General features: G+C 38.3%; 1 protein-coding gene across 1 annotated transcript in view; it reads right to left on the bottom strand.

Annotated features, from left to right (window-relative positions):
* Positions 1-1632: 1632 nt before the first annotated feature.
* The window catches only part of Ctsc (cathepsin C), a 38598-nt gene continuing 19533 nt past the window's right edge, over positions 1633-20697 (bottom strand). The window contains exons 4-7 of the mRNA XM_004658259.2: positions 13262-13417; positions 10038-10153; positions 4085-4216; positions 1633-2518 (exon numbers count right to left, since the gene is read on the bottom strand). Coding sequence (XP_004658316.2) covers positions 2016-2518; positions 4085-4216; positions 10038-10153; positions 13262-13417 — 907 coding nt within the window. The 3' untranslated portion in view covers positions 1633-2015. The remainder of the gene's footprint in view (positions 2519-4084; positions 4217-10037; positions 10154-13261; positions 13418-20697) is intronic.

Here is a 20697-nt window from a genome sequence, read left to right as displayed (position 1 = left end):
ATCTTCAAAGCACTGTTGTTCTCAGCTCAACATGCCTTGCATGAATTGGTACCCATAGACAATTTAGTTCAAATCTGTGTTTTGCCTTTCCAGTACTTCCTAAAGAATTTAACGATGGACAAGTGCTTGTATGAAATTACACAAAAGTACATGTGTTCTGTATCTTCAGAAGATGCTCATAGCTGTCAGCTCACAGTTGTCCATCTCATCCACCAGAGAATAAGCTCATGCCTACATGATAAACTGAATCTTGTCTACTAAGCTGACAGGTATTATTTTCATGAATTTTAATAAAAAATAAATTCATGGTTGACTTCAAAATTCTGTTTGCACTTTTATATAGCAGAAAGACTTATAAGACTAAACTTATATGCCTTCAAGACCATTAACAAAGAAAATACATTGCCTGAGACCTTCAAGACAAGAACCTTGGCTACCCCTTCTGGACTACTGTTCTATTCATTACAAAATGAATAGTCAACAGTTTGTGGCACATGACAGGTCCAAGGAAACACACTTTAAGCATGATGACACTGAGCTTGGTGGAGCATGCCTGTAATCACAGCACACAGAAGGTGGACCACAAGCTAGTGGCTAGCCTGGCTATGTATTAAGCGCCTGTCTCAGAACACCAAGAAGAAAAAAAAATATACATAAATAACCAAAAATAAATAAACACACATACTCCTGTTTCTGCAGTATTATTTTTTCCTTCAAGGTTAGTAAAACTGTTATCTTAATATACTGTGATTCAAAAAATTCATGACTCTTAAGACAAAAACACTTTTGGCATCACGACAAAAAGACATTTGAGCAGGCAGCTAATGTCCCTGGTGACTAGACACTCTTGCGAGAGTTCTCTAAGTGCTCAAGAGGAGTTAGAAGCTTTGGGTTCTGTTCAGGACCACCCCACTTACGAGATGCGACCTAGGAATCACCCCTTGCCCTTCGTCTAAACCACGGTGTCTGTTTATGCAAGGTGGAGGTCAGGGGACACAGCTTCTGGGGCCCTTTTGATTCCCAGAAGGCTTCTGGGATGTGAAGATGCACAGCTAAGGGCCTAATTTGCCCGTCACATAATTTCTACTGCTTACTCAGCAGACGTTTTACAACATTGTCAAATACCCTTCAGCAGTCCCAAAGGGCCACCCAAACCCCAAATGGTTAGCCTTTCACTCATTAAGCTATCACTGTACATGACTGCAGGTTAACCAATATTCTCAAATGCAGGATACACTCCATAAGAATTAGTTTCACCAATTTTCAGATTTTATCAAAACTACCTTTTATTTATACTACAAATGTTAAGGTTTACTAGGTATTATATGATTATATTCCTTGTCACAAAGGTAAATAATTTTTTTTTTTTTCTAAGTGAAGTACTCCCCTCCTTTTTAAAGGGGCTTCCAGGACTAGGAAAATAACTCGGTTAATGAAATGTTTGTTGAGCATGCATGAAGCCCTGAGTTCTACTTCCAGCACCAGATAAACTGGGTACAAGCCTGTAATCACAGCACTTAGCAAATAGAAAGCTGGAGGACCAGGAGTTCGACTTTCACAGGTCACAAAGATGAATCTAAAAGCACCCTTAAGGACCTTAAGGATGCACAGAAATAACACAAATAACAAACATTTATAAAAATGTTTCAAAATTTTAATAATCTTTGCCAAATTTTCATGTGATTTATACAACTCAAAAATAAGTTTGTATTTTTATATAGAATTTTGAAAAACAAAATATCTGGTGGAGTTACAAATGATCAGTAAAAAAACCCATTACTTGACAGCTTATCCATCATTCAGAAACACTGTCTGTCAAAACCACTTAGCAAAATGCAGCACACAGACCGAGATGGAGAGGTATATAGAAATCAAAGGTGGTTTTAATTTTAAAGGCAAAACTCTTCCTGGAAATCTAGTAATAAGCTTCAAGAACCGCTGTTGAGGAGCCTTAAGTCTGTGAAAGAATCACTCCTTTGTGTAAGTGATGGTGATCCGGATGCGGGAGGCTCATGCTACAGTCTAGGGATTGGTGTGGCCGCCATGGCGATGCTCTCAATTGCACACTCGTCCGTTCCTCTGCGGATCCGGAAGTAGCCATTCTCACCCCAGCCGGTGCCCCAGCTATTTTTAACAACCCAGTATTCTATGTCTGTGTCCTTATCTCTGCCATAGCCCACAAGCAGAACAGCATGATTTGTCGGCTCAAAGGGGTTGAAAGGGTCTCTCAGTCCGGTATGGTGGTAGATCCCACTGTGGTAGTGCATGAAGTCGTCATGGACTTCAAAGGCAACTGCCATGGGCCCATGATGGACCAGCTCAAGCTTCATCAGGGCTTCATTGCAGCCCCCGTAGAAGCCCCCCACGTAGTGGTACTCAGAGGAATAGAAGCGAAAGCAGTCCTCCCTCAGTTTGCATGGGGCATCGGTGCCCCTGTAGGGGAAGCAGGACTCTTCCACCACTCCAAAATCTTGGGCGTATTTTCCTGCAATGAGGTATGGGAAACCACCTTCACAGCCTGAGGACGAACAAACAACGTGCATGGTTATTACACCTTTGTTGGAAGAGGGCACTGCATGTTCTTGTCTCGTCTGCTCCATTATTCCTTATACGTTACCCATGGAGGTTATTCTTACTTAAATACCATTTCACTCATCTTCACTTGTCATCACACTAACTCTCCTCCCGCCCTAGGCACTTAGCAAATACTTATTCAGCACCCAACAGGGATGTAACATAGTAGTGGGTAAATGGGAGAGGCTGTGAAACCAGTAGAGATTCAAATCTCAAAGCATGAACAATTGAGGCTCTCCGTATCACTGCTCACTTAACTGTAAAATGTGGGTGCTAATAACCCCTTCATTGGGATTTAAAGTAATTATTTCATGTAAAAAGTATCAATTTATGAGAGGCAGAGGTTGGAGGATTGCCGTGAGTTCAAGGCCAGCCTGAGACTCCATAGTGAATTCCAGGTCAGCCTGGGCTACAGTGAGACCCTACCTCGAAAAACCAGAAAGAAAAAAAAGTAACAATTTAGTGATTTCTGTCACTGCTAAATAGCCACACACACAGCCTGATTAGTCCTCAAATAAGACTTCTTGGACAATCTCTTGCCAACAGACCTCTCCCTTTTCTCTCTTAAACCAGGACTGATGATAGACACACAAATGTAACACTACACCTTGTCATCACTGGTGCTTTTCATCCTTACCATTAATGAACTGGCTTCTGTTGCTTAACTGTAAGTGTCATGAGGGCAAGAGCAGTTTTGATATGTAACAAGCCCCCAGGGCCTGGCAGTTACAATACTGGTGTGTAGTATTTCAGACAGAAAGAAAGGACCACTGGTGGTCACTCATCAGCAGTTTCACTGGTGACCTGGACTAAGTGTTACTTAGTCACTGGAGACAGTGATTAAGTTTGGTGCTGACAGAAGACTACTTTAAAATGGTAGTGATTCTCTTTCATTCAGTTTGAGAAGAGCTTCCTACATGCATCTTACCTATACAGCCTATTCTATAAGCTTAAGTATGAAGCGCTAAAATCCTCCTAGAAAGATGACAATATGGCTTGAATAGTAACTGGATTTTGGAAGATGATAATGGTTAAGGTGCTTGCCTGGAAGGCCAAAGGACCCAGATTTAATTCCCCAGGACAAATGTAAGCCAGATACACAAAGTGGTACATGGGTCTGTAGTACGTCTGCAGTGGCTGGAGGCCATTGTGCTCATTCTCTTTCTCTCTCTCTCACATACTCAAATTAAAAAAAAACAAACTGCATAACTATAATATTGCAAAACTGCCACGCATGCTTATTCTCTCCCTATGCCAGCTCTTTATAGCTTTGTGCAATTAGGTAATATGGTCAAAGGTAGAAATCACTCAGTCTTAGTAATGATTGACATCAAGCTGCAGGATGTAGGGAATTCCATGAGGAACTGTCCACGGATAAGTGATGGGGCCAGATTTGCACCTAGTTTCTTTGACTAACCCTATGCTTTCTCTACTACAGTGCTTTAGCTGATGACACCTGCTTACACCAGGAAAGAAACTTACAACATAACACCTGACATACAACACTTACCTTGGGCATACTGGCTGCAGGACACCACCTCCTGTGGACTCAAGATTGGTGTCTGAGAATTGTTGGTTAAGATACGGATTCTTGCCTCCAGCATTCCCATAGAAGCAAAAGAGTAACAGCTTCCACAAGATTCTGCAGAAGCAATAACACATAAACACTATGCTTATGGTATCACAAAGAATCATATACAAACCAGAGCCAATGAGATGCGGTTATAATGAAAGGTGTTCATCACGAACTAGTACAATATAAGACTCAATCCACAAGCTTTGAACCTGAGATGCTCTGGACAGCAATGTTGATAATGAAGAATGGATGTATGTCTTCATATTGAGAAACATATGTGGAAGAATAAATGTGAACTAAACTTAAAAAAGTCTCTAATGCTGGGATGAGAAAATGGCTCAGTACTTAAAGGTGTATGTTTGCAAGGCCTGCTGGCCCAGATTCAATTCCCAAGTCATCCATGTTAGCTGGTATTTGTTTTTAGCAGCAAGAGACACTGGCATGTCTCTTCATAAACACACACACACAAAATACACGCACACATACACACCTCCAAACAAATGAAAAAAAATATTCAATCTCTAATGCAGTGGTATGCGTAGGTTCCCTCAGACTTCATGTTGACATTCCAACCCTCAAGATGATGGCAATAGTAGATGTGCCGTTTGGGAGGTAATCCTCATGAGTAGAATTAGTGTTCTGTTAAAGAAAGAGACTCCAGGACCTACTTGCTAGGACCAAATAAATTTATAGGCATCTTATAGGAATAAGTAACCACTTCAAGAAAAGAATAATTTAGATATAAGAACAATGATTTTTCTGTTTCTTCAAATCGTGAGGCTAAAAAAAAAAAAAGAAAAGATTGCATGGACTTCCACTCATTATGATTTTTTTTAAAGAAAGGAGCATAACTTTAATGTTCTATTGTCTCCTACTCTCTTTTACTTCTAAAATTGATTCACTTTACAGGGATGTAGATTACACCAAATCAAAGATAAAGACAGCTTTACAGGAGAAGTGTAAATTGCTTACATGATGAGTATTCCACTGTGAATGTGATTTACAACACTTAGTTACATGTTAAGTAACTCATTTTACATAGAGAGAGAGGGCTCTAATAAATCTGACTTGAGTAATTTGGTAATGATCTTTACAGAGAAAGTAGTCAACAGTGTGGCGCTTTTTCAGTATTACCAGGTATCCTGTTTTCCTTTCTCAAAGGAGTGATTTACATTCCTCCACAGACAAAGGAAAACCATGACACTTGCAACTCCAGCATCAAAAACTCTGTTAGAAACCCTAAGGAAGAGCTGGAGAGACACTTCAATGGTTAAGGCACTTGCCTGTAAAGCCTAATGACCCATTCTCCTGTTTCCCACAGAAAGCCAGATACACAAAGTGGCAATGTATCTGGTGTGTATTTGCAGTGGCTAGAGGCTGTGCATGCCATCATATTATCTATCTATCTATCTATCTATCTATCTATCTATCTATCTATCTATCTATCTATCTATCATCATCATCTCTCTACCTCTCTGTTTGCAAATAAATAAAATATTTAAGAAAAGCAAACCCTAAGCTTACTTTCCTCAGACTAAACTGGACACTTCCTTGGCTGCTCACAGGAAATATGTTTTCTTTACAGTGGAACTCTGTACATGACAGTGAGAGGCATGAGCCAAAGGATGAACAAATAGTCACATACTTATATCCCAGAAATAAAGTAAATTCTGGGAAAAAGCCAACCTCTACCTACTTGTAAGATGTAGAGAAGGCAGAACCTTAGACACTAATAAGAGACTCCTTTACCCAGGTCATAGTGCCCGCCCTGGACTTAATCTATCAAGAACCCTATTTCCTCTTAACTACTGTCATTTCCAATGTTCCCTGAAATTCTCTCCCTAAAACTCTCAGATTTATCTATATCATATAATGCTCATGCTGCTGAGAGAACAATCTATTTTGAAGATAAAAAGAGAAACACTTGAATGGTGGGCTTGGTATTTATCTGCTGCATGATCTGCTCACTTGGTAACATGTGAAGGGGGTTCAGACACGGAGGCGCAGCTAACAAAAGGTGGGCGCTAGCGTCGTGTTTCTCTTAATGCTGCATTATTGGCCTCACCAGTTTTTCTTCCCTTGTCACAGTCACTTCATAGAAGGGAATTAATAGCAACTTTGTGTTTTTCAATCCCTCCAGAAATTACTGTCCTTAATGACTCTTCTACCAAATGAACGAATCTCAGAACAGATGTGATATGTGATCAAAAGGCCAAAGCCAGTATTCCTCTCATTAGACACCAAGGCTTAGAAGCAGTAATAATATGATAAATCAATACCTGGACACAGTATCCTTATGGCTATCTATCTAGCTTTCCCTTTTGTTCTCTTTTTCGCTTTCGTGTGTGTGTATGTGTGTGTGTGTGTGTGTGTGTGTGTGTGTAAAATGGTAAAATGCCAGGTCCCCCTCAATTGTTCACTCACTTATTTCCATGATAGTGAATCATTTTACTGATTCTAGGGCTTGCATTTTCCCAAGCCCCAGTGATTCTCTGGTGGCAGCCACACCCAGCTATTTACGCGGGTTCTGGGGAACTCAGCAGCATCTATCAGTCCCTCTGAAGCCCTCATGCTTGCTCAGGACGTGCTCTTAACAGGAGAGCCATATCTTCACACCCCATCATAAAGCAATCTTAGCTTGTAACAGCCAAGAAAATGACCTCTCTAATTATTAATCATTAAGCCCTCATTATATGACCATTAGCCACTATGGGAGGGACAGGTCACAAGTACATTCCAGGGCTCAGGATGGGTTCCCTTTACAAAGAAAAATCAAAGGAATGAGAAAATCTCCCTTAGGCCCCTAACTTTCCAGGAAGAGAGTCAGTTGCCAAAGTAATTATTGCCAGCTTTCAAAAGAAAAGGCTGGTCCCTTAAGACCTAGAACACAAGGCAGTAAAGAAAAACACGTGGGTGCCACTCAGTGAGAGCTCATCGGTGTGTCCACAAATCTCCAAGGTACAAATGTGAATTTTCACAAGGCCCACATCTTCTAGCAGTGGAGACCACACAGAAGAGTCCCAATTCCCCTTCTGTCCCTCCTCTCTTGCTTTGGCCCTCATTAGCTGTGTGACTGGGGAGGCCCCATGGCCTTTGGTCATTTACTGTTATCTTTGTGCCAGTAGATTAGGTGGAGTAGACAATTGAAGGCCTTCCTGCTCCAGTAAGCAGCATTTAAAACCAAGACTGAAATAGACTGTATTTTAACTCTAGGAAAACTCTCTGTATTGCCTAAGAGCTTGTGATGGAAAAAAAAAAAAAAAAACAACACCTCACTCATTTTCTTCTCTTCCCCTCCTGCTTAAAGAGAAGTTAGCTATCAGGCAGGTTCAAAAAGCTGCTGTATTTAAGTCTATATAACTGTAAAAACCTCATTTTTCTTTCCAAAAGTTCTTTTCACTTTCATCTGTATTTGTTCTCTGATTAGAGAAAAGCTGGGAATGCTCTTCACTATAGCTAATTTGCAGTTCAGATTATATAGAAGACTGGCATTGTTAAAGTTAGTAGAAATTTCTAAGTACCTCAAAGAAGAGGGAGAGAAAATAATTTTCGTCTTTTCTAATCTACAGCATTAAAAAACAAAAACAAAAGTCTGGAGTGACTGCTTAGGTGTTAAGTGGCTTGCCTGGGTGGCATAAGGACCCAGGTTCAATTCCCCAGGACCCACGTAAGCTAGATGCACGTAGCGGCACATGTGTCTGGAGTTTGTTTGCAGTGGCTGGAGGCCCCAGCATGTCCATTCTCTCTCTCTCCTCTCTCTCTCTTTCTCTCAAATAAGCAAAAAAATTAAATAAGCAAAAGGAACTCAAAAGAGGAACCTCGAAACACAGCATTTCTCAAGGATCTGACATGATAGTACAGACGGTTAGTTTCGATCCTCTTTAACATCCAACATTTACGTTCACTTCCAATTTATAACTGAAGTTCCGTGAAGAAGCCACATGGATGGTGAAGGTTGATCAGACTGAATAACTGATTAGAACTTTGATTAAGGAGAGCTGGGATGATACAAATTGAGATCCAAAATTATCTTGAGCAACCTCCAGTCCTGTTTTTGTCTGGGGGGGAACAAGGTTTGTTTGTTGTGTTTTTCTTTTACTTTTTTTTTTTTTTTTTGGTTTGGTTGGCCTGCATTCCTTCCTTCCTTCCTTCCTCCCTTCCCTTCCTTCCTTCCCTCTCTTTCCTTTCCTTTCCTTTCCTTTCCTTTCCTTTCCTTTCCTTTCCTTTCCTTTCCTTTCCTTTCCTTTCCTTTCCTTTCCTTTCCTTTCCTTTCCTTTCCTTTCCTTTCCTTTCCTTTCTTTTCTTTTTTCTTTTCTTTTCTTTTCTTTTTTCCCTGATGTAGGGTGTAGCTCTAGCCCAGGCTGACCTAGAATTCACTATGTGCTCTCAGGGTGGGCTCAAACTCATGGTGACCCTCCGACCTCTGGCCCAGGTGCTAGGATTAAAGGCATGTGCCACCATACCCAGTGGGTTTTTGTTTGTTTGTTTGTTTGTTTTTTGAGGTAGGGTCTCACTTTAGCCCAGGCTGACCTGCAATTCACTATGTAGCCTCAGATTGGCCTCAGATTCACTCTGATCCTCCTACTTCTGCCATACAAGTGCTGGGATTAAAGGTGTGAGCCACCATGCTTCTTCCAGGATTCACTAATTTAAATTTTCAGACAGCAAATACTATATATCTATTTTACAGTAACTAATTAGATGTGTGGATTATCTTCAAAATGAGCATTTGTTTGGACTTTTACCAGTTCAGTGTTCCCAACTAAAATATCTGAAATCCAAAAAAATTGTATAAAGTTTCAAATTTTGGAGCATTTCAGATTTTCAGAATAGGTATATACAAGCTACATTACAGAAATTATTCTCTGAGTAATTATCGACTAAAATTTAGAATAGCAAGTTTATTTATTATCAGCTGAGGGTAAGGGGAATTTTGTTAAGTCATCTCATTCAGTATCAACTTTCTGAAAATAGTAAAAGTCAATTCTACTGATAACTTGGCAATCGTGGATCCTGCTTCCAGGAGCTGACTTGGGAAGCTGAGTTAATATGTACCATCAGATGCTGTATTTTAATATAAAATGGATTAAAACGTTGTTACACAGTTAAATGAAAGTTCAATGATCTGTTTTCTGATCATGTGTAACTAAAGACTAAATGATGAGAGAAGGAGGACAGGTATCCAAGAATTTGAAAAAACCACTCTTATTTCCATTAGAAAGGAAACCAATTTTAAGTATTTGCAATTATGTATTTCTATAGGAGTGCCTCCCACCAGCCAGGCCAATGAGTTCCTAGCTGCCTGAAAAACAACAGAAAGGATGCTATCCTCAGCTAGAAAGAACATCTTCTAGCCAAAGCGATCAAAAAGGATGGAGTGAGAATTCAGAGGCCATTTTATTTATTTATTTGAGTTTTCAAGGTAGGGTCTTGCTCTATCCCAGGCTGATCTGGAATTCACTATGTAGTCTAAGGCTGGCATCAAAGTGGCAATTTCTTGCATCAATCTTCCCCATATATGCCACCACACATGGCCTCCATTTCTTTTTCTTTCTTTTTTTCTTCTCTTTCTTTCTTTCTTTCTTACTTACTTTCTTTCTTTCTTTTTATTTTTATTTTTTTTTGAGGTAGGGTCTCTCTTTAGCTCAGGCTGACCTGGAATTCAATATGTAGTCTCAGGGTGGCCTTGAACTCATGGCAGTCCTCCTACCTCTGCCTCCCGGGTGCTGGGATTAAAGGCGTGCGCCATCACACCTGGCCTCCATTGCTTTACTAAAGTAAATCATGTCCGTTTCATTACTATATTTCCAAATCCATCCCAGTGCCCAATACATAACAAATGTTTAACAAAAAACTTGGAATAAGTTAATGAGAACTTTTGTTTTACCTTGGTTTCGAACAGGGCTAACAAAATTGACACCATGAACATTTCTCCAGTCCCAAGAGTCTGGCAAATGTGCAATCTTTTTCAGTATTTCATCAGTTATTGGTGCAGGTTTGACCCTAGAAGGAAATATACACTTGAACTCAACATAAGGTCTTTCCTTAGACAATTATTTGCAAACCTCTGACTCTATGAATTAGACCACAGAAATAGACAGGATCTACAGTCAGGCCCAAAGATCCCTTGTCCCATAAATGTTTCAATGTTTCTATTATATAATGTGTCAGTTATATAACAACTAGGTAAACAGTTGTCATATACTTTTCCTCTGGGCAGTGACAATGTCTTCATGATGTTAGTTTTAGTTTCAGACATACATTGATCAATAATGGGAGGGCGGGGGCGGTCTGCAGAGATGGCTTAGCAGTTAAAGTGTTTGCCTGCAAAGCCAAAAGATCCTGGTTTGATTCTCCAGGACTCAGGACCTGCATAAGCCAGATGCACAAGGGGTCACATGCATCTGGGCTTCATTTGCAGTGGCTGGAGGCCCTGGCATGCCCAATCTCTCTCTCTTTCTGTCTCTCTCAAATAAATAAAATATATTTAAAAAAGAGAAATGAGGGATAAGTTCAAGATGCATATAAAAGGGTAACAAGAAAACACAAGACTCAGTGATCTTGAACTCGGAAAGATAGTGTTGGTTACAGGTTACCAGTCATGTGAAATTCTGAAAAGAATTTCATATCATAGTTTATTCTTATTAAAATGAGTATACTTAAACCTACATCAAAGGGTTTTATTTCAAATTGAATGTAATAATCATAATGATAATAATGATAATCCAACAATAGAAAAGTACCTGTTGCTCAGTCCTTAATAAATGGCAACTATGATAACTACCACCATCATTGCTCACTCACGTCATCAAGAGTACTAAGTGAGATGTTAGCGCTGTGAAGTGATTATCTGGCACAACAACTGGCATTTACATATTAACTTTCATCTTCTTACCACCCTCTAACACAGACAGTTTTCCCACCACACACACACACACCAAATGAGGGAAGACAAAAGTGAGGCATAAAAATGAAGAAAGAGAAAGAGGAGTATGGAAGGTGGGGTTACTAAAGTGAGAATTACAAACATTTTAAAGATAAAGTATGTTATTAAATCTTCATGGTTTTGCCCCCAAATTTTTAGGAATCTGGTAAAAAGTTCAGATTAGAGCGATGCTCATGAGTATTAGTTGAGTATAGCTTCAGCAGTTTCTCTGACTCCTTATGCCTCAGATTAAGAATTCTTAAGGGGGCTGGAGAGATGGCTTAGCAGTTAAGCGCTTGCTGGTCAAGACTAAGGACCCCGGTTCGAGGCTCGATTCCCCAGGACCTATGTTAGCCAGATGCACAAGGGGGTGCACACATCTGGAGTTCGCTTGCAGTGGCTAGAGGTCCTGGTGCGCCCATTCTCTCTCTCTATCTTCCTCTTTCTCTCTCTGTCTGTCGCTCTCAAACAAACAAATAAATAAATAGAACCCTTAAGGCCTTCTATTAAATCATTGGGTTTATACAACAGAACTAACGTAAAAAAGAGACTGAAAACTTCCCCTTTTTTATTTGATTTCACTTATCTTAGACTTTCTATGTATGGTATGTTAGTAGTAAAAGCAGCCCTTCATAAAGCTGGTCATTCTCTAATACAAAGGAGGGTGAGAAGACTGAGAGTCAAAGAGAGAAAGAGTACTTCAGAAACAAAGCATGGAACTGTGGCAAGAGCGCCGCCAAGCAGGAGCCAGGCCCGGAAGTCAGGTACAACTCTCTCCCTTTCGGAGGCTCCTGGAACTCAGTGCCAACTCCCTTCCTTCTAGAGACTCCAAGAAGTCAGGGCACCTCCCTCTCTTCTGGAGGCTCTCCTGGGTTTTTGTTAAGCAGGTCTCAACTACAGTCTTTCACAGACTCATCAGGATTCCACTTAACAAATTCAAAAAGAGATACTCTCTTTCCAAATTTTGCACAGAAGATTCTTTTAAGGGAGGGGCAGAACTCAGGACAATGCAATTAGTTGAATAAAAAAACCTCCACGGCAGTTTCATAACAAAAAAATGCTAAAGTATTGAGAGTTGATCTGCAGATGAAAATGTTAGTGATGCATCTCATTTAGTTGGAAAAGCTAATCGTTTGATGATATGTTGTAATAGTAAAAAATTGCAAAATGGACTCCATAGATATTCAGGAATATTTATTTAACTTTTTTAATACTTTGAGAAATGGAAAATGCGTTAATATACTAAGGGAAGATAATCTACCTGCATAAGTTATCAGCCCCCATAAGTTCCCTACTGGTTTCCGGTTTTCTTCTCCTCAGTAATACACTGGCTTCTCCGAAAGAAAGCTTTGATATTTCATAATATCCTTAGATACTAAACAAGTGCTGGGAGAACACAATCTTTCATATATCTAGTCACAGTTTGGGGGAAAAGATAAAATTTAAAAAGATTTCCTAATCAGCTGTTCAAATATTATATATAATCTCACAATGAAGAAAGACACTATGGAATATATAAATTAAGGCTCACAGATGCCACTCTGGTTGAGGGTAGTGAAGGTATAACAATAAATATTTTCCCCCTGCACCTTAAAGCACTGATATTTTTAGGTTTTTTTTTTCAGTGACATATGTAAACGTGGCACATTGAAGTCTATCTGAGAGAACAAAAATGGCCTAAATGGAGGTAAAATGAAAAAACAAAATGTTTCATACTGTTAGAATGCATAACAATACAGTCATGGTCACATTTGGTTACTTATGTTACCAGGGAAAATCTATTCTTTAAACAGTATCAGCAACACAGTCAAGCTGATTATAGAAAGATGAACCTGACAGTATCTCAAAGAGTGGCTAAAAATGAGGACAGGGAGGAGAGGAGGACTAAGATACAGGAACACAGACAGGGGCTGGGGACCAATCAATCCACAGAAGATAGGATGAAACCTAGAGTGCACACAGAGGAATAAGAGAAGAGGAATAAGAAAAACAACAGACATCATGAAAGCAAAACCCCAGCACAAGACTTGGAAAGCAAATATGGATGACTAGAAAGGGAGATGGAAAAAAATGGTTAAATTGGGATGACTGTAAAATGATGGGCCATCTAGATAGGGCTGACTAGAAGGAAGGATTGAATTCAACACCAATGTTCTTATTAGTGGAAAGGAGAGGCACTTTACTACCTTGGTATTCTTGACCTGTGGCCACCACTCCTCCAGATCATATCTCTCAGGCTAAGCATCTCATACTTCTTGTATGTCGTTGCGGTCCAAAACTTCTGAACGGCATTGATAGCTTTCACAAAATTGTGGTTATATTTGTAGAGCCTATTAGAATATCTGCCAATAAGAGGGAGATTGTTTCAACTATAGACTCTATTAATATAGATACTCATGTTCTGTATATCTAAGGAGAAGGTGTTATGCTCTTTTAGGATCAATATGCGTAAGCCATGTAAAACTATAATGTCTCTCATAAAATTTCAAATTAACCAACATGTATATGTATATATGTGTGTGTGTGTGTGTGTGTGTGTGTTTTCAATAAAACACTTATAATGATGATAGGTTGGAAACAATCTAGATAAACATTCCAAAACAAGGGAATGATTAAAATAATATTAATATTTAATTACTACATGGTTTATAAAATTAAAAATGTAGGGCTGGAGGGGATGGAGGGATGGCTTAGTTGTTAAAGTATTTGCCTGCAAAGCTAAAGGACCCTGATTCAATTCTCTAAGACACACATTAGCCAGATGCACAAGGGGGGCTCATGCATCTGGAGTTTGTTTGCAGTGGCTGAAGGCCCTTGTGCACTCATTCTCTCTCTCTGTCAAATAAATAAATAAATAAAATATTTTTTTTTAAGTGTAGGGCTGGGGAAATAGCTAGCAGTAAGGCATTTGCCTGTGAAGACTAAGGACCCTGGTTCAATTCCCCAGGACCCACGTAAGCCAGATGCACAAGGGGGCACACACATCTGGAATTTTCTTGCAGGCCCCGGTGTGCCCATTCTCTCTATCTGCCTCTCTCTCTGTCAAATAAATAAAGAAAGCATTTTTTTAAAAAAAATGTGCAGAGTAATTAGTTATATGGAGAGGATTTCCATTATGCTAACTTTTTAAAAACAAATTTATAATTACTCAATTATTGTAAAACACACACATATATTTTAATTATGTTACACATATATACATATTTTAAGGCAAACTATGTTTGTCTCTGCAGGTGGAAAGACAATATTGCCTTTCTGGAATGCCCCTTTATACCCTATTCTTTTTATAACTATTATAAAAAAAATAAAGAAGGAGACATAAACTGTATGTAATGTGCAAATGTACAACTCAAAAGAAATTCCATAGAATTTTATGTCCTTGTTATTGAAAATCATTAGCAGCAATTTCTGGAAATTAAAAAAAAAAAATGTAGGCATTACTCAACTCCTACCACCTAAACCAGAATCTATACCATAATAAGTCCTCATTTAATTCACAAAAACATTAAAATTTGAGAAGTACCTTTTTAATCAGAAATGTTTGACTTCAGATGTAAAAATAACAAGGAGCATGTTGACAAAAAGGAAAACATAATTATTCACTTAGTTCAAAGATATGTCAATCCTATACATTAACAGTAATTATGTACCACACTATGGTTCTTATTTTAAAATATTCTAAAGAAAAACAAGCAAAAAAGAAAAAGTTCTGTAGTTTGAAGTATATCTTACCATCCAACATGTGCATCAGCATTCAATATTGGAAAGCAAGATAAACCCAATGTAAGATTTTAGGCATAAGATGAACTTTTCTTTCAGTTTTAATTTACAATTGTAGAGAAATTATTTTGATATAGTCAAGGAGATACAGAGCATTACAGAAAATAAGAAAAGACGGACTGTGCAGCCATATTTATAATGCTTTAATGTTCTTTTCACAATTCTATCTCAGTGTGAGGTGTGAAATCTGAGAAGTACCTTTACTAACTAAGGAATAAAATCACCTGTCCTAGTTTTGTTAACACAAGAAAAACAAGCTGTAACTGTGCATTTCTTTAGGCACAAGAGTAAATTTTAAATTGTAACTGAAAATATTTTAATTATTTCCCAAGTCACCTTTGTACTGATATCAGTATCTGTAACCATAACCTCTTGCATAACCTCCTAGACTAATGGGAACATTAAGTCAGGACAAGATATCATCATTAACTATTATTTTTGGTGCTTAAGTTTAAGGAGATTAAAAACAATATAACCTACTATAGGATAACTGAGTACTAAGAGCTGAAAGAGAACCTAAAAGTAACTTAGCTCCAAATATTCATTTTATGGGTAAGGTGATGTAAAGAAGCGTCATTGGTAAAGGAGAAAATGTGTAGTGTCAACTCAGGGACATGTGCACAAGCATACCAGAAGAGTAGCTTCAAAGTGAATAGCTTATTAGGATATGTGCTGCTAAAGTATCAAGTCAAACAAAACTATTTAAAAAGTAAACTTGCAGGGCATGGCAACACACGCCTTTAATCTCAGCAATCAGGAGGCAAAGGTAGGAGGATTGCTGAAAGTTCAAGGCCACCCTGAGACTACATAGTGAATTCCAGGTCAGCCTGAGCTACCCTGAGACCCTACCTCAGAAAACCAAAAAAGAGTAAACTGAAAAGGAAAGGGGCAGATTAGTTCCCATGATGGTTTGCACTTTGAGTGACAGGTGGGAGTCGTGCATCCCTCTGCTCCAGTCACTCACTGTCAGGATCACATGGCTTTGGATTTTGGTGTCTTTCACAACTAACTAAAACATAAAGGGAAATACTTGATGCAATGGTCTGGCATTTCTTGTTTGAACCCTTATGGCAGATAAGCTGAGAGAAAAAAAACATTGATTGCACGTTGCACGCTGAATTCTGTCCTTTCTTTTTTCTTTTATTTAATCTTTTCACAATTTTTATTAGCATTTTCCATGATTATAAAAAATATCCCATGGTAATACCCTACCCCCCGCACTTTCCCCTTTTGAAATTCCATTCTCCATCATATTACCTCCCCATCTCAATCATTTTACTTACATATATACAATACCAACCTATTAAGTACCCTCCTCCCTTCCTTTCTCTTCCTTTTATATCTCCCTTTTTAACTTAATGGCCTCTGCTACTAAGTATTTTCCTTCTCACGCAGAAGCCCAATCATCTGTAGCTAGGATCCACATATGAGAGAGAACATGTGGTGCTTGGCTTTCCGGGCATGGGTTACCTCACTTAGTATAATCCTTTCCAGATCCATCCATTTTTCTGCAAATTTCATAACTTCATTTTTCTTTACCGCTGAGTAGAACTCCATTGGATAAATGTGCCACATCTTCATCGTCCACTCATCAGTTGAGGGACATCTAGGCTGGTTCCATTTCCCAGCTATTATAAATTAAGCAGCAATAAACATGGTTGAACATGTACTTCTAAGGAAATGAGATGAGTCCTTCGGGTATATGCCTAGGAGTGCTATAGCTGGGTCATATGGTAGATCAATCTTTAGCTGTTTTAGGAACCTCCACACTGTTTTCCACAATGGCTAGACCAGATTGCATTCCCACCAGCAGTGTAGAAGGGTTCCTCTTTTTCCACATCCCCGCCAACATTTATGATCATTTGTTTTCAGGATGGTGGCCAATCTGACAGGAGTGAGATGGAATCTCAATGTAGCTTTAATCTGCACTTCCCTGATGACTAGTGATGTAGAACATTTTTTTAAGATGCTTATATGTCATTCGTATTTCTTCCGTTGAGAATGCTCTATTTAGCTCCATAGCCCATTTTTTAATTGGCTTATTTGGTTTCTTATTATGTAACTTTTTGAGTTCCTTGTATATCCTAGATATTAATCCTCTATCAGATGTATAGCTGGCAAAGATTTTTTTCCTATTCTGTAGGATGCCTCTTTTATTTACTGTGTCCTTTGCAGTGAAAAATGTTTGTAATTTCATGAGGTCCCAGTGATTAATCTGTGGTTTTATTGCTTGAGCAATTGGGGTTGTATTCAGAAAGTCTTTGCCATGACCAATATGTTGAAGGGTTTCCCCTACTTTTTCCACTAGCAGTTTCAGAGTTTCAGGTCTGATGTTAAGGTCTTTAATCCATTTGGACTTAATTCTTGTGCATGGAGAGAGAGAAAAATCTATTCTCATCCTTCTACAGATATATATCCAGTTTTCCCAACACCATTTGCTGAAGAGGCTGTCTTTTCTCCAGTGAATATTTTTGGCATTTTTATCGAATATCAGGTGGCTATAGCTACCTGGACTTACATCTGGGTCCTCTATTCTGTTTCACTGATCTACATGTCTATTTTTGTGCCAGTACCACGCTGTTTTTGTTACTTTGGCTCTGTAGTATAGGGTAAAATCAGGTATGGTGATACCACCAGCCTTATTTTTGTTGCTCAATATTATTTTAGATATTTGAGGTTTTTTGGTGATTCCAAATGAATTTTTGAATTTTTTTTTCTATTTCCATGAAGAATGTCTTTGGAATTTTGATAGGGATTGCATTAAATGTGTAGATTGCTTTTGGTAAGATTGTCATTTTCACAATATTGATTCTTCCAATCCAGGAACAAAGGATGTTTCTCCACTTTCTAGTGTCTTCTGCAATTTCTCGCTTGAGTATTTTAAAGTTCTCATTGTATAGATTCTTTACTTCCTTGGTTAGGTTTATTCCAAGGTACTTTATTTTTTTGGATGCAATTGTGAATGGGAGTGATTTTCTGATTTCATCTTCTGTGTGTTTGTTGTTAGCATATATGAAGGCTACTGATTTCTGTGTATTTATTTTGTATCCTGCTACATGGCTGTAGGTTTTTATCCGCCCTAATAGTTTGCTAGTAGAGTCTTTAGGGTCCTTTATGTATAGAATCATGTCATCTGCAAATAATGATAACTTGATCTCTTCCTTTCCAATTTGTATCCCTTTTATGTGTGACTCTTGCCTTATTGCTATGGCTAAGACTTCCAGAACTATATTAAATAAAAGTGGGGACAGTGGACACCCTTGTCTTGTTCCTGATTTTAGTGGAAAAGCTTCCAGTTTTCCCCCATTTAGTAATATGTTGGCTGTAGGCTTGTCATAAATAGCTTTTAATATATTGAGATATGTTCCTTCTATTCCCAGTCTCTGTAAGACTTTTATCATGAAGGGATGTTGGATTTTGTTGAATGCTTTCTCTGTGTCTAATGAGATGATCATGTGATTTTTGTCCTTCAACCCATTTATATAATGTATTACATTTATAGATTTGCATATATTAAACCATCCCTGCATCTCTGGGATAAAGCCTACTTGGTTAGGGTGAATGATCTTTCTGATATATTCTTGCATTTTGTTTGCAAATATTTTGTTGAGATTTTTAAAAAATTTTTTGGTAGTTTTAATACTTTGAGAGAGACAGTCAGAGAGAGAAAGAGGCAGATGGAGAGAGAGAATGGGCGCCCCAGGGCTTTCAGCCACTGCAAACGAACTCCAGATGCGTGCGCCCCCTTGTGCATCTGGCTAACATGGGTCTGGGGAATCGAGCCTCGAAACAGGGTGTTTAGACTTCATAGGCAAGTGATTATCTGCTAAGACATCTCTTCAGCCCTTGTTGAGAATTTTTGCATCTATGTTCATGAGGGAGATTGGTCTGTAATTTTCTTTTTTTGTTCTATCTTTGCCTGGTTTTGGTATCAAGGTGATGCTGGCTTCATAGAAGGAATTTGATAGAATTCCTTCTTTTTCAAATTCCTGGAAAAGCTTAAGAAGCAATGGTGTTAGCTCTTCCATGAAGGTCTGGTAAAATTCAGCAGTGAACACATCTAGGTCTGGGCTATTTTTAGTTGGGAGATTACTGATAACTGTCTGGATCTCCATGCTTGTTATAGGTCTATTTAATTGATTAATCTCAACTTGATTTAATTTAGGTAGGTCATATAAATAAAGGAAATTATCTATTTCTCTCAGATTTTCATACTTGGTGGAGTATATGCTTTTATAGCATGTCTCTAATTTTTTTAATTTCTCTGAAATCTGCTGTGATGTTACCTTTTTCATCTCAAATTTTATTAATTTGTGTCTCTGCTCTCTATCTTTTGGTCAGAATTGCTAAGAGTTTATCAATGTTGTTTATCCTTTCAAAGAACCAACTCTTTGTTTCATTAATTCTTTGGATTTTTTTTTGTTTGTTTCTATTTCATTAATGTCAGCCCTAATCTTTCTTATTTCTTCCCATATACTGATTTTTGGTTTGCCTTGTTCTTCTTTTGTTCTTCTTTTTCCAAGTCTTTAAGGTGAAGCATTAGGTGGTTTACTTCGAACCTTTCTAATTTCTCTATAGGCACTTAAAGCTATAAATTTACCTCTTAGGACTGCCTTCATTGTGTCCCAGAGATTTTGGTATGTTGTGTTCTCATTATCGTTAGACTCTATGAATTTTTTGATTTCCTTTTTAATTTCTTCATTGACTCATTCATCATTTAGTAGGGTATTGTTTAGTTTCCATGATTTTATGTATGCTCTATAGCCTTTCTTGCTATTGATTTGTACTTTAATTCCATTGTGGTCAGATAGAATGCAAGGAATTATTTCAATTTTCCTGAATTTGTTAAGATGTGCTTTGTGTCCTAATATATGGTCTATTTTAGAGAATGTTCCATGTGCTGCTGAAAAGAATGTATATTCTGCAGCTTTTCGATGAAATGTCCTGTGGATATCTATTAGGCCCATTCCTTCTATGACCTCATTTAGTCCAGATACCTCTCTGTTTATTTTTTCCTGGGATGACATGTCAATTGATGGGAGTGGGGTGTTAAAGTCACCTACCACCACTGTGTTTGGTGTTATCTGTGACTTTAGTTCTAATAGTGTTTGTTAGATGAATTTGGGAGCCCCCATATTAGGTGCATATATGTTTAGGATTGTAATGTCCTCATGTTGGAGTGTGCCCTTAATCAATGTAAAGTGACCTTCCTTACCTTTCTTGACTAACGTTGGACTGAAGTCTACCTTGTCAGATATTAGGATAGCAACCCCTGCTTGTTTGCTAGGCCCATTTGCTTGAATCACTGTCTTTCAACCTTTCACCCTAAGATAATGTCTATCCTTTGTAGAAAGGTGAGTTTCTTGGAGACAACAAATTGTAGGATCCTGCTTTTTAACCCAGTCTGCAAACCTATGTCTTTTGTTTGGGGCATTGAGGCCGTTGATGTTAAGAGGTATTATTGAAAGGTGTGTTTTTATGTTTGCCTTTTATTTTTGTGGTTCCGGTTCTACCTTTGCTCTCTTGTGTTTACTAGTATTTGAGTATTGCTTGTTTTTTTTCCAGGTTCCTTATATGCGTGCTTTTCTTTTTTGTAAGCATGGAGGATTCTTTCAAGTATTTTCTGTAGAGCTGGTTTTGTCTTCAAGTACTTCTTTAACCTGCTTTTGTCATGGAATGTCCTTATTTCTCCATCTATTTGAATGCATAGCTTTGCAGGATAAAGTAACCTTGGTTGACAGTTGTTATCTTTCAGAACTTGGAATACTTCACTCCAAGCCCTTCTGGCTTTAAAAGTTTGTGTTAAATAATCTGCTGTAATCTTGATGGACTTGCCTTTGTA

This window comes from Jaculus jaculus, chromosome 3 (genome assembly GCF_020740685.1).
Source record: "Jaculus jaculus isolate mJacJac1 chromosome 3, mJacJac1.mat.Y.cur, whole genome shotgun sequence".
Classification (NCBI taxonomy): domain Eukaryota; kingdom Metazoa; phylum Chordata; class Mammalia; order Rodentia; family Dipodidae; genus Jaculus; species Jaculus jaculus.
Note: the sequence above shows the minus strand (reverse complement) of the source record. Positions and strands in the feature narration are given on the sequence as shown.